The sequence below is a fragment of the Oncorhynchus kisutch genome, unplaced genomic scaffold (assembly GCF_002021735.2).
Source record: "Oncorhynchus kisutch isolate 150728-3 unplaced genomic scaffold, Okis_V2 scaffold1219, whole genome shotgun sequence".
NCBI lineage: Eukaryota > Metazoa > Chordata > Actinopteri > Salmoniformes > Salmonidae > Oncorhynchus > Oncorhynchus kisutch.
Window position 1 is genome coordinate 27,580 of NW_022263164.1, and position 16,277 is coordinate 43,856.

General features: G+C 45.8%; 1 protein-coding gene across 1 annotated transcript in view; it reads right to left on the reverse strand.

Annotated features, from left to right (window-relative positions):
• Positions 1 to 16,277, reverse strand: part of LOC109877388 (neuron navigator 3) — a gene marked incomplete at its 5' end in the record, with an annotated part of 47,637 nt that overhangs the window by 12,453 nt on the left and 18,907 nt on the right. Inside the window, 13 exons of the mRNA XM_031817979.1 lie at positions 162 to 397; positions 2,209 to 2,377; positions 2,613 to 2,708; positions 3,886 to 3,983; positions 6,593 to 6,776; positions 7,859 to 8,024; positions 9,129 to 9,218; positions 9,699 to 9,871; positions 10,349 to 10,372; positions 12,138 to 12,158; positions 12,380 to 12,501; positions 13,000 to 13,111; positions 15,733 to 15,816. Coding sequence (XP_031673839.1) covers positions 162 to 397; positions 2,209 to 2,377; positions 2,613 to 2,708; positions 3,886 to 3,983; positions 6,593 to 6,776; positions 7,859 to 8,024; positions 9,129 to 9,218; positions 9,699 to 9,871; positions 10,349 to 10,372; positions 12,138 to 12,158; positions 12,380 to 12,501; positions 13,000 to 13,111; positions 15,733 to 15,816 — 1,575 coding nt within the window. The remainder of the gene's footprint in view (positions 1 to 161; positions 398 to 2,208; positions 2,378 to 2,612; positions 2,709 to 3,885; positions 3,984 to 6,592; positions 6,777 to 7,858; positions 8,025 to 9,128; positions 9,219 to 9,698; positions 9,872 to 10,348; positions 10,373 to 12,137; positions 12,159 to 12,379; positions 12,502 to 12,999; positions 13,112 to 15,732; positions 15,817 to 16,277) is intronic.

A 16,277-nucleotide genomic window follows, 5' to 3' on the forward strand; every position in this document is an offset into this window, starting at 1 on the left:
TGAAAGATGTGGCCATTATTCAGAAAGTGAGTGTAACTTTGTCTTTGAAATAGGACCACTGTCCTTGATACAGTACAGTGCCAAATGAGGCGATTTATAGACAAAGATGCCGACTCCTTAGCGACTAGCTCCTTAATACTATTGGCTGAGCGTTTTCTTACCTTGCTGGATTTCTGGTCCACGTTGAAGCTAGCCAAGTTGCTCTCCGTGACCTTTCGACCAGACTTGGTGACAAGGAACTCCGCCAGCTTGCTGGCCAGGAAGGACTTCCCGGTGCCGCTGGGGCCAGAGAGGATGATGCGGCGATGCTCCATGAGCAGGTTGAGGTATCTCTGGACGATGGGCTTGGGGATGAGGGTGTCAAATACCAGGCTGTCTATGCTGTTCTCCTTCACACCTGCAGGAGGAGAGACGTGATTGTCTGATGATACTAGGTGCTATAATCATACAGGATATTATCATGTTAACGGTATATAATGGTACATGGCCTCTCACAACCTGTGTTAGACTGAATACAATTCATGCCATTCTAAAACGAATGGAATTAATTGAGTTCATTCACTCAGGTAATAACCCATAAAATATCATAATTAAATGCAATGCGACTGTGCGATGGCTAATAAATTATGTTAACAAAATAAATCATGAGAAATGGGAAGAGTTGATTATTGTTTATGGTGCAACTCTTTGGGACGTCAGGTGGCGTATGTGTCAAGCGTCTCAGAGTAGGAGCGCTGATTTAGGATCAGCAGAGTAACTATAATTCAGCTTCAATGACTGCAGAGTAACTATAATTCAGTTCTAATGACTGCAGAGTAACTATAATTCAGCTTCAATGACTGTAGAGTAACTATAATTCAGCTTCAATGACTGCAGAGTAACTATAATTCAGCTTCAATGACTGCAGAGTAACTATAATTCAGCTTTAATGACTGCAGAGTAACTATAATTAATTTTCAATGACTGCAGAGTAACTATAATTCAGCTTTAATGACTGTAGAGTAACTATAATTCAGCTTCAATGACTGTAGAGTAACTATAATTCAGCTTCAATGACTGCAGAGTAACTATAATTCAGCTTCAATGACTGCAGAGTAACTATAATTCAGCTTTAATGACTGCAGAGTAACTATAATTACTTTTCAATGACTGCAGAGTAACTATAATTCAGCTTTAATGACTGTAGAGTAACTATAATTCAGCTTCAATAACTTCAGAGTAACTATAATTCAGCTTCAATAACTTCAGAGTAACTATAATTCAGCTTCAATGACTGCAGAGTAACTATAATTCAGCTTCAATAACTTCAGAGTAACTATAATTCAGCTTTAATGACTGTAGAGTAACTATAATTCAGCTTCAATAACTTCAGAGTAACTATAATTCAGCTTCAATAACTTCAGAGTAACTATAATTCAGCTTCAATGACTGCAGAGTAACTATAATTCAGCTTCAATGACTGCAGAGTAACTATAATTCAGCTTCAATGACTGCAGAGTAACTATAATTCAGCTTCAATGACTGCAGAGTAACTATAATTCAGCTTCAATGACTGCAGAGTAACTATAATTGACTGTTGATGGGAGCTTGGACACTACTCCTCCAGTGAAAACACAACTGTAATGCAGAGTGCTGACACAGGATTCAATGGCACCTAGTTCAGGCCTGGCCCACTACATGTTCCTGCTGATGGCCACTGTTGTGACTATGGGAGAGAAGCGGCCATTACGACCACATAGCAGCCAGCATGCGAGTGAAATAAAGGAAGTGTTGTCTACTTTTTTTTAGCTCTGGTGAATAAAAATGGAAGCCGATGTTAGTCCATTTAATTAAAACACCTCCTTTGCCCCTTCATGAGCAGTACATTGACTGAAGTGCTTTTCAAAGTGCATGAGAGTATTGTCATGTCAGGATTAAGAAGCTTTTGGACATTCTATTTAAACCTTCTGGGGTTCCATTTGGTCATGTTTGGAAATGTGCCATCCTATAGGTATAGGTGGGTTGTTCCTGATCAGGTCTCATGGTCAAGACTCAAGGACATTCCTCTATATCTGTGCTATTTTCATTTAATAAACTTTATTATCCCACCAGAGGGAAATGTGTTTGGTCATGTCCTTAAAAGGATGTAGGATGTACAGTAATACATAAAACACACAACAATAGAAACAGTGAAATGCATCATGCCGTTAGTCTGGGCCATCCTAGTACCTTTGAGGTTGACGCTGATGACGTTGTTGTCCCCCACCAGGTAGCCACAGGGCAGCATTTCAGGCAGTTCAGAGGCGTGGGCCCGCACCACATCCCCCATCCTATAGCTGACTATACTGTCTGAGTTCAGCCCCAGACTGGTCAGTGGGTCCACCCGGAACACGTACTCCTGGAGGGGAAATGGACAAATTGAATTCTAAGATAAAGACACATTCTATCTAATATCTCAGTGTTTATCCATATGTTTCCACAGCAAAGAAATAGTCTGTCAATCATACAGACGAAGAACCATATATCATGAGCTTTTTCTGACACAAAAAATGTAGTTCTACATATTTGGTTTTTCATCTGTCGGGTTCAGTCAGTGACTGATCATATGGTGAGTAGGGGGAAGGAGGTTTTACCTTGAATAATCGTCTGATTACTCCATCTAGCACATCCCACTTGGTCTTTCCGCTCACGCCGATGGAACCAATGAGGTACTCCTGGCTTTGCATACCCTGAGAGTACGATAGGGAATTAGAAAATGTAGCATGTCAGAGACATGAATGAAAATAAGTGACAAAATTGTTGTACCGAACAGTGACTTGGACTGAAATAGGTGCCAGTGTTTATTTTGGTTGCCGGTACTGTTTATATGAAGGTGCAGGAGCTCCTAAATTCTTTTGATATAATATTTTACAAGAGGAACAGACAAACTAAGGTCCCGGTACTCGGCTCCGGTGAGCTCCTGCCCAAGTCAAGCGCTGGTACTGAAGCATCTGATTATACGACAGCAAAAGATTCTCACATTGTTATTCTAGGCACCATATCTCATTAGCTACCTTGGTCTTATTGGAGCCACTGTTGATTCTAGGCACCATATCTCATTAGCTACCTTGGTCTTATTGGAGCCACTGTTGATTCTAGGCACCATATCTCATTAGCTACCTTGGTCTTATTGGAGCCACTGTTGATTCTAGGCACCATATCTCATTAGCTACCTTGGTCTTATTGGAGCCACTGTTGATTCTAGGCACCTATATCTCATTAGCTTCCTTGGTCATATTGGAGCCACTGTTGATTCTAGGCACCATATCTCATTAGCTTCCTTGGTCTTATTGGAGCCACTGTTGATTCTAGGCACCTATATCTCATTAGCTTCCTTGGTCATATTGGAGCCACTGTTGATTCTAGGCACCATATCTCATTAGCTTCCTTGGTCTTATTGGAGCCACTGTTGATTCTAGGCACCTATATCTCATTAGCTTCCTTGGTCTTATTGGAGCCACTGTTGATTCTAGGCACCATATCTCATTAGCTTCCTTGGTCTTATTGGAGCCACTGTTGATTCTAGGCACCATATCTCATTAGCTTCCTTGGTCTTATTGGAGCCACTGTTGATTCTAGGCACCATATCTCATTAGCTTCCTTGGTCTTATTGGAGCCACTGTTGATTCTAGGCACCATATCTCATTAGCTTCCTTGGTCTTATTGGAGCCACTGTTGATTCTAGGTACCTATATATCATTAGCTACATTGGTCTTATTGGAGCCACTGTTGATTCTAGGTACCTATATCTCATTAGCTACCTTGGTCTTATTGGAGCCACTGTTGATTCTAGGCACCATATCTCATTAGCTACCTTGGTCTTATTGGAGCCACTGTTGATTCTAGGCACCATATCTCATTAGCTACCTTGGTCTTATTGGAGCCACTGTTGATTGTGACCACAATGCGGACACTGCGCCCCTCTTTGCGTAGATTGCCCTCATAACCATCGTCCAGGAGAATATCTGTGGGCACAAACAGAACTATCTATCAAGGGAAGAAACAATCTTGGGGAAAAACAAAGCGTCTGAAAAATAGAAAAGTCAAAACAAGAGCCTAAATTTAATATAGAGCGGTCCTTCTGCCTTTTGAAAGACACGGTTGTCAGGTTAAAAAAGTTACATTGCTAGGAGCTCCAGATATTAATTATAAACATTCTATTTTCCTGGCTCTCTGCTTTCTTTACATTGAACTGGGTCGGAAGGGGAACTACTTTGTATTCGGCTGGCTTGCTGGCACGCAGGCTCTGTGCAGGGGTGATAAGGGCCCTCTGCCACTCTGCCACTCGTCTTGCCACGCGCTGCTGCTTCCAACTCACCCCCCCATCAATTAAACAGCCATAAGGTCCCCCGAGAGGGTTCTATTTTAATTACAGGACAGACGAGGAGACCAAAGGAGGACCGAACAGCACTCCACTCATCGACGAGGACAAGGCCGGATTCGGAGAAGAGGAGCATACAAGGTTTAATTAGTCTCTTACTCACACACACACACACACACACACACACCTCTCCGAGGAGTTCTGTTCTGACGTCTGCTTGATTGATGCAGATGTTATTTCAACTTGAGGAACTCTACTTGGACAAACGTGCTGTGGTGACTCACCTTCATCCAAAAGTACTAGCACATTGTCTTCAAACTGGCTGAACAGCGTGTTGGGTAACAGTAAATATCGATTAACGCAGCGTGTTGGGTAACAGTAAAGATAGGACAACACAGCGTGTTGGGTAACAGTAAAGATAGATCAACGCAGCGTGTTGGGTAACAGTAAAGATAGATCAACGCAGCGTGTTGGGTAACAGTAAAGATACGACAATGCAGCGTGTTGGGTAACAGTAAAGATACGACAATGCAGCGTGTTGGGTAACAGTAAAGATAGATTAACGCAGTGTGTTGGGTAACAGTAAAGATAGATCAACGCAGCGTGTTGGGTAACAGTAAAGATACGACAATGCAGCGTGTTGGGTAACAGTAAAGATACGACAATGCAGCGTGTTGGGTAACAGTAAAGATAGATCAACGCAGTGTGTTGGGTAACAGTAAAGATAGGACAACACAGCGTGTTGGGTAACAGTAAAGATAGATCAACGCAGCGTGTTGGGTAACAGTAAAGATAGGACAACGCAGCGTGTTGGGTAACAGTAAAGATAGATCAACGCAGCGTGTTGGGTAACAGTAAAGATCGATTAACGCAGCGTGTTGGGTAACAGTAAAGATAGATCAACGCAGTGTGTTGGGTAACAGTAAAGACGTTAATACAGTGAGTGTATCAAAGCTATTGGAGCCCCCATCCACAGAGAAGCAGTCTCAAACAATCCCCTGTGTGACACACTCCAGCTCAACTCCCTAAGAACAACTCCCTATCCTAAATGACTGGTCTCAAATGACAATGTAAACTGTTCCACTAAATCATCATCCAGGAGAATATAATGTAAACTGTTCTACTGAGTTGTAGAGTCAAGGGGCTGTGGTGGATCACCTGACATGATGGTGTCTGTCATGTTGTAGAGTCACGGGGCTGTGGTGGATCACCTGACATGATGGTGTCTGTCATGTTGTAGAGTCACGGGGCTGTGGTGGATCACCTGACATGATGGTGTCTGTCATGTTGTAGAGTCACGGGGCTGTGGTGGATCACCTGACATGATGGTGTCTGTCAAGGAGAGTCAAGGGGCTGTGGTGGATCACCTGACATGATGGTGTCTGTCATGTAGAGTCACGGGGCTGTGGTGGATCACCTGACATGGTGTCTGTCATGTTAGAGTCACGGGGCTGTGGTGGATCACCTGACATGATGGTGTCTGTCATGTAGAGTCACGGGGCTGTGGTGGATCACCTGACATGATGGTGTCTGTCATGTAGAGTCACGGGGCTGAATCACCTGACATGATGGTGTCTGTCATGTAGAGTCATGGGGCTGTGGTGGATCACCTGACATGATGGTGTCTGTCATGTTGTAGAGTCATGGGGCTGTGGTGGATCACCTGACATGATGGTGTCTGTCATGTTGTAGAGTCACGGGGCTGAATCACCTGACATGATGGTGTCTGTCATGTTGTAGAGTCACGGGGCTGTGGTGGATCACCTGACATGATGGTGTCTGTCATGTTGTAGAGTCACGAGGCTGTGGTGGATCACCTGACATGATGGTGTCTGTCATGTAGTAGAGTCACGGGGCTGTGGTGGATCACCTGACATGATGGTGTCTGTCATGTAGAGTCAAGGGGCTGTGGTGGATCACCTGACATGATGGTGTCTGTCATGTTGTAGAGTCACGGGGCTGAATCACCTGACATGATGGTGTCTGTCATGTTGTAGAGTCACGGGGCTGAATCACCTGACATGATGGTGTCTGTCATGTTGTAGAGTCACGGGGCTGTGGTGGATCACCTGACATGATGGTGTCTGTCAAGTAGTAGAGTCACGGGGCTGTGGTGGGTCATGTAGAGTCAAGGGGCTGTGGTGGATCACCTGACATGATGGTGTCTGTCATGTTGTAGAGTCATGGGGTTATGGTGGGTCACCACAGTTGATGTTGAGGTTGTTGACGGACAGGCTCAAAGCTATGGCTCACCTGACATGATGGTGTCTGTAATATTGAGGTTGTTGAGGGACAGGCCCAGAGATTGGCGCGAGGAGGACGAGGATGTGCTGGAGGTCTCAGAGGGTGGCCGGCCCATCTTGGCTGGCGTGGCGGCTGTCGTGGTGCCTCCCGTCTTGAGCCGGTCATTTTCCGCTTTCAGCAGCTCGATCTCATTCTGCCCAATGACAGAGAATAAGCATCAGGAGGATACTCTAAATGACACGGTCGTTGTTTCCTGACAGATGCTTTTCTAAACCAAAGAAACAGAATTACCAGAATGAACATTCCCATTCAAGTCAATGTTCTGTGATGGGTGGACCAGCAACCGTATTGAGTGTCCTGTCTAGTAATTCATCTTTCTATGGTTATAACTCATCATGTAGGCCTATGCCACCTTTTGGGAGACAATGACGTCACCACAAACGGACGCTTTTAGAGAGCAATCCAGAAACTGAGCCCAACCCCATGTAAAATAAAGTCATTCTACTGAGAGGTAAGCCGATTAGAAGAATATGGACATGTCCTTGCATTCAGACTGCCCATAGTTATCATTGTGGATCAGTATTAGCGTCATTGTTGGCTGTGAGAGCCCCTTTAATCTCAACAGAGCTCTTTGTACTGGGCTTTTCACAAACCTAAATCCCAGATTAAGGGCCTGGGTAGATTATCTACACATCTGAGGAGAGAGCGCTGACTTCTCCAGTTGTTGCCATTTTGTCATGGGAGTTGGCATCAACGGCCAAGCCACTGTCCCCCCCGGTCTTTGTCACGAGATGCATTGTCATTGCTCTACCAGAAAGGTGATTGGGTGTATGGCACGGCCAGCCCCACTGACAGATAAACCTAATTAGTGGTCTGAGTGGTTATATTGTAAGTTGACCACGGTGCCATCGCGGCTTGTTGGCTTCCCCCTGAACCCCCTGACCACCCCAGTCACTCCTGGCATGGCATCAAAGAGCCAGAACAATCCCCAAATGCTGCTTTAGCTCCCTAACTGCACAGTGTCACGGCCCACTGGGCCCTGGGAAACAGGTCTCTCTGGGTGCAACCCAATAATGTCTCCTCCTGAAGTATTACTTTTTTTACAGCATAAACAATATACATACAGATAAAACAACAGATAAGAAATTGACTGGATTAGTGTTAAACAACAATATAAGGCTACATGTACAATTAGTGATTTGATATATAAGTCAGTGCTAATTTACATTGGTGGGTCCCCCATGGTTTGGGTTGTGCATTCGTTTAGCAGGCTACCTGGTTCCTCACCTGCATACGGTTCATGGCCTCTCGGATCTGGTCCAGGTGGTGGGCGGAGCTAAGAGCCTCCAGGCGGATGTCTGTCAGCTTCAGTTCCTTCTCCCTCAGCTCGTTCTTCAGCTGCAGGATGATCTCCGCCTCCGCCTCCGTGCACTCACACAGCCTGCAAGGGGTCACACAGGGGTCACAGGGCTAGAAATACTACAAACAGGGATAGCTACACATACAGGCTAGAAATACAACAAACAGGGATAGCTACACATACAGGCTAGAAATACTACAAACAGGGATATTTACACATACAGGCTAGAAATACTACAAACAGGGATATTTACACATACAGGCTAGAAATACTACAAACAGGGATAGTTACACATACAGTACAGTACAGTACAGGCATGGGGAGCCTCCACCGAGGGAACCTCAACCCCCGAGGGAGAGAACTCGGCTGAACAGAGGAGGATCCATTGGAGTCAGTAGGAAACCATTATGGCAGACATACTTAGAAAACACACAAACACATAGGTGGTACGGGGTCACACAGGGATCAGGTGAGCATTGGGGATGAGTGAATCCTCCATCATAGGAATTGTCCATCTGGCATGCCAAGCAAAGACAAAGATGGTGTCTGTCTACAGTTCCAGTGTTGCTACTACTGCTACCATGTAAGTCATTCACTACTATCAAACTCTGCAGGTCACAGCTGAGTTTACAATCTGAAATGGGGAAATTGACTTCAAAACCCACACCATGAGCATCACCCTCCGCGACTAGGAAAGCCTGTCAGGGACCCTCCAAAGTAGTGAGGGCAAACCAACTAGCCAGCTGGCCCACACACAGCAGATGTGAATGAAACTAGCATGCTTCTGGCAAATGCATGGCCAGCCGAGGATATTAGCAAGATGGAGGAGCCTTCTGTACATGGCCAATTCACCAGCAGTATCAGTAAGCACAGAAATATAATATCATCTCCCATGACTGCTACAAGGGATTTTAATATTTGTGTACGCGGCTTACATTCTGGTGCATTATATTTTTGCGTCGTGGCCTGATTGGGGCCCTTTGTGAGAGAAAGGTTACGTCCCAAAGAGCACCCTATTCCCTACATAGTGCACGACGTTTGACCAGAGCCCTATGGGTCCTAGAGTGCACAATATAGGGACTAACGTGCCATTTGGGAGCCACCCAAAGATAAAAGCAGGCTGAGTTAAGATGATGAAAGCACTTCACACCCCCAACAGCGTGCCAGCCACACACTGCCTGTTACCGAGATCTGTGCTTGTAGACCACATGACCGTTTAGCCTTCTCTTTGACATCCAAATGGGGAGGGGCTTGCTATCACAAACGCACTTGTTACTGGACAGATAGACATATGAAATGGAGAAACAAGTTGAACAAGAAGAGACATAAAAAAAAAAGACTGGGTGAATTCAGAAGAAAAACAACATTTGTGCCAAGAAATGGACGCTGAAGTATGTGTTGTATGTAGATTGGGATGTAGCCTGTGTGTAATAATAATAATAATGAGGTGGGTGATTGTATTTGTCCTGTTTCACACATGTACAAGTGTGTATTCATACATGTGTTAATGAGAAATGTGTTTTTTGCATATCCCAACTCCCCCTGAGACATCCTCGGGGGGTAGGGTCACATCCAGGGTCAGCCATTATCAACAGTGACCCTGGGGCAATTAGGGTTAAGTGCCTTGCACAAGGGACAATCGACAGATTCTTCACCTTGTCGGCTCGCGGATTCGAACTAGCAACCTTTCGGTTACTGGCCCAACGCTCTTACCGCTAGGCTATCTGCCATGTGTGTATACTACAGTATACTCACTCTGTGGTAGAGGCTGAGGAGAGTAGTGTTGGGAAGCTGTCCTGTCTGTTAGCATGCTGTAGCTTGGGCGAGGACGGCAGCGATGAGTCTGTCATCTCTTCGATGTCGTCGTGGGGAGACTGAGGCTTGTTGCCCTTCTTCTTACTGAAGGCCTGCTTGAACGAGCTCCGCAACTGCAAGAGAAACACCAAAACGTCAACATCGCCCATCTCTCCAACTGAACGGAGATAATTTCCTGTCGGGTCAGTGCTGTTCTTAGGCAACAGTCACCATCAGAGAGAGGGAACGCAAGGCAACTCAATCAAGGGCGACTATATGGAGGAGGTATGAGGAATGCAGGGAGGAGCCAGACTGTATGGAGGAGGAATGAGGAATGCATGGGAGGAGCCAGACTGGAGGAATGAGGAATGCAGGGAGGAGCCAGACTGAATGGAGGAGGAATGAGGAATGCAGGGGAGGAGCCAGACTTTTTAAGGTCCTGGAACTAGAAACAAACAGGCAGTCAAAATGGAGGAAGAGGAGAGGGGGGCTGTTTCCATGCCAAACAGTTGTAGAAGGGGAAAACGTTGAAGAACTGAGGAGGAAAGGAGAGGAGGAAGAGGAGGAGGTCACCACAGCGTACGGACAGTAGACGCCTCAGTACAACTAACCTGTGCTGGGATGGAATCAGCCACCTGAGGATAGAACAATCACTACTGTTACCACAAGAACATGCCGCTCCACTGACCCACACATCATCACTACTGTATTACCGCTAGGCCCACCATTATCTTTAAAGGGGCAATCTGAGATTGGTACATCAATTTTTTAACTTTCAAATGAATGATATATATATTGATTTTTGAAGAATATAGCTTATAAATACCTAATGAGCTTTGTTCAACTGTCATACCCCAAAAGACCTCCCTTGCCACTTTAAAACTCCATTTAACTGGCGACTAGTTCCTGAGGTCTGGGGCATTTGCATTGTGGCACTCAGAGCTGAGCTGCCTCATATCTCTCCCTTGTTTGGAGGAGGAGCCCTAGCACAATCACATCATTTTCAGTGCGACTGCAGCCTTTCCCCCCCATGTCAAAGAACATCTGGAGCCACAATGGAGCCGGAAGAAGGAGACATTTTGTTTCCTGTACAAGTTGAAGAATGGATCCAGGGAGGGGAAACTGCACTTGATGTGTGTGTGTGTGTGCGTGTGTGTGTGTGTGTGCGTGTGTGTGTGTTTTTGCGTGTGTGTGTTTTTGCGTGTGTGTGTGTGTGTGTGTTTTTGCGTGTGTGTGTGTGTGTGTGTGTGTGTGCGTGCGTGCGTGCGTGTGTGTGTGTTTGTTTTTGCGCGTGTGTGTGTGTGTGTGCGTGTGCGCGTGTGTGTGTGTGTGTTTGTGCGCGTGTGTGCGTGTGTGTGTGTGTGTGTGTGTGTGCGCCCATGTCCCGCTCCCTGCTGTTAGTGATGCCCTCTTCAGCCAGATCACAGGCACTTCATTAACCTCACACTCCCAGTGTTTCAGGCCACAGTGGCACAGAGGCAGATTTTATATGCAAATGAATATGAATAGCTGCATAAATATGAAGCAGATTTTTATTTATGAGCGTGGGTTGAGCTTTTCTCTGGCTCAGAGTCTAGGAAGGATTGGGAAAGAGAATTGAGCAGTTGTAAAGATGCTGGTCGTACTCCTTGACGAACATTTAGCCATTCATCATGGTCTGTTTCCCAGAAGAGATAGTATGGAGGTCAGATTGTATACTCCTGATGTGGGGTTGTCTTCTGTACTGAATCTTATTATAAGAATGTATGAGTAATTATTGAATGTAATGAGAAGTTATTCAGAGGGTCCTCGCAAAATAGTAGTCATTAACCAGCAGGAACCTGTATTCCCGGCAGAAAAACACAGGGTAGAGGGAGGATTTACACAAACGTGGATTTTGAATGAATGCGTTTCTCAAATAGGGTAATATTTTCTCCATGGGAGGCAGAAGTGTAACTGCACACAGAAGGAGAGGGGAAAGAAGCCTAATATTACGAGGAGAGATAGACTGTACACTTAATCAAGTGGTACACTGACTGGGGGACTTCAGGCAACAAAGTGGGACAGCACTGATTCATTCTTAAATAAGTATCTGTCCCTTTCGGGTAAATGGATCACATTAGGCACTATTTGAAATAGTGAATTAAGCCTTTGGTTGGTATTATTAACACATTTTATTAGGCTTTTATTTGGTGTTTTCTTCTTTACACATGAATGAGTACAGGAAACACTGAATGAAGGACTAACAACTGGCTAATACTATAGAATAAAGGTCCTATTTATCTACTTATATACACAATTATACACTGAGGAAATTAGTGCCCATTTTGTGATCCTTGTACAAAAGTGTTACCCCTCTTTATCTCAAAGTCATTCACTCTGTCATAGACATGCGAGAGGATGGGGGGGTTTCATATTCACCTTGTTGCCTCTCTCTTTTCCCTGGCAGAGGGTTAGGGTTAGGGAGAGCGTGAGAAAAGGGAGTGGAATTACAAGTCACAGTTATGACAATGTATGACTTCTCAGTAGAAAGGAGTGTGAGACTGGCATGGTTTAGATGGTTCAGAGGTTAGAGTGAAGTGCACTGCATGGAGACGTCTATACGAGCCAAGAAACCCCCCTCCTCTCCTTCTCCCGTGGGATTTCTTCACTCACTAACTTACCCAGCTCTTCTTCTTCTTCTTCTTGTCCTCTAGGTCTTTGGCGCTGCCCAGGGACGAGTGACTGGCTGCACTGTTGATGCTGGACATGCTCTCCGACGAGTGTTGCCGCCTAATCCGCAGATCTGGAAGCACAAGACAACCCGCTTTTTTAGTACCTACCCAGTCTAACTCCCAAGCGCCAGGTGTTTGAGATCAACTTTCAAAGAGGGTGAATTTTCTAGAGTGGTGTATGGCTGCTCTGAACATTCTAGAGTGGTGTATGGCTGCTCTGAACATTCTAGAGTGGTGTATGGCTGCTCTGAACATTCTAGAGTGGTGTATGGCTGCTCTGAACATTCTAGAGTGGTGTATGGCTGCTCTGAACATTCTAGAGTGGTGTATGGCTGCTCGGAACATTCTAGAGTGGTGTATGGCTGCTCTGAACATTGTAGAGGGGTGTATGGCTGCTCTGAACATTCTAGAGTGGTGTATGGCTGCTCTGAACATTCTAGAGTGGTGTATGGCTGCTCTCATGAGTAAAGAGGGACAGAGTTTGAAATGTGTGGGTCGATCAAGAGGAAGAGGTGCGGTTCTTGCCCACACTAAAGCGCATATGGAGTGTTCTCCTCTGGCGGCGCTACCTTTGTGTAGGTGGTCGGGGCCGTTGAGGGCCACTTGGATGGCTGTCTGGGCGTCTGTGTTCTGGGCTTTCAGCGCCTCGATGGTTTCTCTCAGCTCAGCCAGCTCCGACTCCTGAGGGAAGAGAAGCAGCGCCACAGATCAACCTCCACAGCACCACCACACCACAGACAATACCAACCTCCACAGCACCACCACACCACAGACCATACCAACCTTCACAGCACCACCACACCACAGACAATACCAACCTCCACAGCACCACCACACCACAGACAATACCAACCTCCACCACACCACAGACAATACCAACCTCCACAGCACCACCACACCACACCACAGACCATACCAACCTCCACAGCACAGACCATACCAACCTCCACAGCACCACCACACCACAGACAATACCAACCTCCACAGCACAGACCATACCAACCTCCACAGCACCACCACACCACAGACCATACCAACCTCCACAGCACAGACCATACCAACCTACACAGCACCACCACACCACAGACAATACCAACCTCCACAGCACAGACCATACCAACCTCCACAGCACCACCACACCACAGACCATACCAACCTCCACAGCACCACCACACCACAGACCATACCAACCTCCACAGCACCACCACACCACAGACCATACCAACCTCCACAGCACAGACCATACCAACCTCCACAGCACCACCACACCACAGACAATACCAACCTCCACAGCACCACCACACCAGACAATACCAACCTCCACAGCACCACCACACCACAGACCATACCAACCTCCACACCACAGACCATACCAACCTCCACACCACAGACCATACCAACCTCCACACCACAGACCATACCAACCTCCACACCACAGACCATACCAACCTCCACACCACAGACCATACCAACCTCCACACCACAGACCATACCGACCTCCACACCACAGACCATACCGACCTCCACAGCACCACCACACCACAGACCATACCAACCTCCACAGCACCACCACACCACAGACAATACCAACCTCCACAGCACCACAGACAATACCAACCTGCACAGCACCACCACACCACAGACAATTACCAACCTCCACAGCACCACCACACCACAGACCATACCATTCTCCACAGCACCACCACACCACAGACAATAGCAACCTGCACAGCACCACCACACCACAGACAATTACCAACCTCCACAGCACCACCACACCACAGACCATACCATTCTCCACAGCACCACCACACCACAGACAATACCAAACTGCACAATTGAAAACAATTTGATTGCTTGATTATAGATATACTGCAGAAACAACATTTGGAGTCCCAAAAAATAACAAATGTGCTTTAGGTGGATCTTGAATAGACCTTTTTGTTCACTAATCCTGTTGAAAGAGAAACATCTTGATTTCTGCCTCTAAATCTCTAACGGTCTACCTTTCATTTCGGCCAGGGGCACTATTCTCTCAATACTCAATCCAAATAACTCAGTCAAATATTCCTGCCTCAAAAGCACACAAAGATAGGCCATAAGCAGGTTTAAGATGATAAGGTTTGGCAATAGAGTTTTACCCTCCGCCCCACCTGCTTGGATAAAACCTGCACGGCTCCTCTATTAAACCCACATGATTAGATATAAGGCAACAGCGCTCCAATTCCCCCAAAACCACTGTGGGCTTGTGATAGGGTTTCAGTCTTAATTAAAAGTGGGGAGGGCGCAGGCGGCTTGCTTAACAAAGACGTCCCTCTAGAATCTCTGGTTTAATTTATCCAGGATTAGGGCTGCCACAGCTCGTCAATGTTATGAGTAGGGTTTCCAGGAGCGGGTGGACAGGCGGAAACGCTCACGTTTCATCACAAGGACGGCTTTACATTTACAACACATGCACCATTCTTTCACTGATCCTGGTTTTAGAGCTGGATGACGTTACCCTATCTGGGTTCTTCTCCCAGACCCTAATCCCACTCAACCGCTGCCAATTACGAACCCGTAACAAACACTTCTGTCATCTCTAATGTGGTCTGACATCTGTCTATGAGTATAGCATCATTCAGTACACGCCCCTGAAGAAATAACTCTGCAGAGTATGGAGCGAAACCAATGTCCTGGATTAGGATACATGTGTGACAAGTTACATCTTCAAGTAAGAGTGGAAAAGGTCCCACACTAAACTTAAAGGGAAACCACCCAAAAACAATATTTTGGTATTTGTTTCATTAGGCCATTGTTGACATAGTCCCAAAATGTTTTGCTTGTCAGCAATAAAGTTGTGAAGATAGTTAACTTTAAGAATACAGAAACCATCCCTGCATCATGAGTTTTGCATCATATGACAATGGACTAATGAAACAAATACCAAAAGACAGTTTTTTGGGTGGAATTGTCCTTTAACATAGCGTCTAACGTAATGAAGCCTTCAACAAGAGGTCTATACAGAAATCATTCATAAGAACAAGTCGTGCTGTATAAAGCGTGGTAAATGTGCCATGGGCACGACACAGGATGATTCTAAATGATTTAGGGTACGTTATGTAGTGCTTATGAAGACCTTATGAATGCTCTATAACACCTCTATAAGTTACTGTTATTGTAAAGTGTAAAGGACCGTGGATTAACAGTGATGTGCACAAACAGGCAGACTTCTCAGAGACGATGAAACACTAAAGCTGCGACTTCATACATGAGAAGGTATCTGGTAGCGGTGGGACGCAGCAACAGAAAGAGGCACGTACCTTTTGCTCAGCTGTCATGGTGAGGCTCGTTAGGCGACAGGTCATGTTCCCCAGGCTCTTCTCAAAGGCTGCCACCAGGTGAGCCTGCCAACACAGAGGTCAGAGTTCAACACCGACAACAAAAGCACTGGACGGGTCATTAAAGTAGGCATGAAGAGACAGCGTTACATTTGCACATTTTCTGTCACATTTTCCTGAAGTCCTATAAATATACCATTCTCTGTAGGTGGAACAACCTTTTCACCAGGTGGATTCAAGATGATTCACAAACACACATTGAGCACACAGTGTGGAAAATCCATTGTTAGATAGCCACTTAAACATATAGGAGAAGAATCGATGCGACCTGAGGGTGTAGGCTATTTCTCTCTCGCCCTCTTCATGTTCCCTTGTGTTTCTCATGAGTCTCCCCTCTCCCCAGGGACCCTCAGCTCTGATAGACTGAGTCAAGTCATCCCTCTGTTGAACCACCAGCGCTGACTGACTGGCTGGACGATCATGTTTATTTCTGTATCTGAACCAACACACTAGGAACATTCCCACTA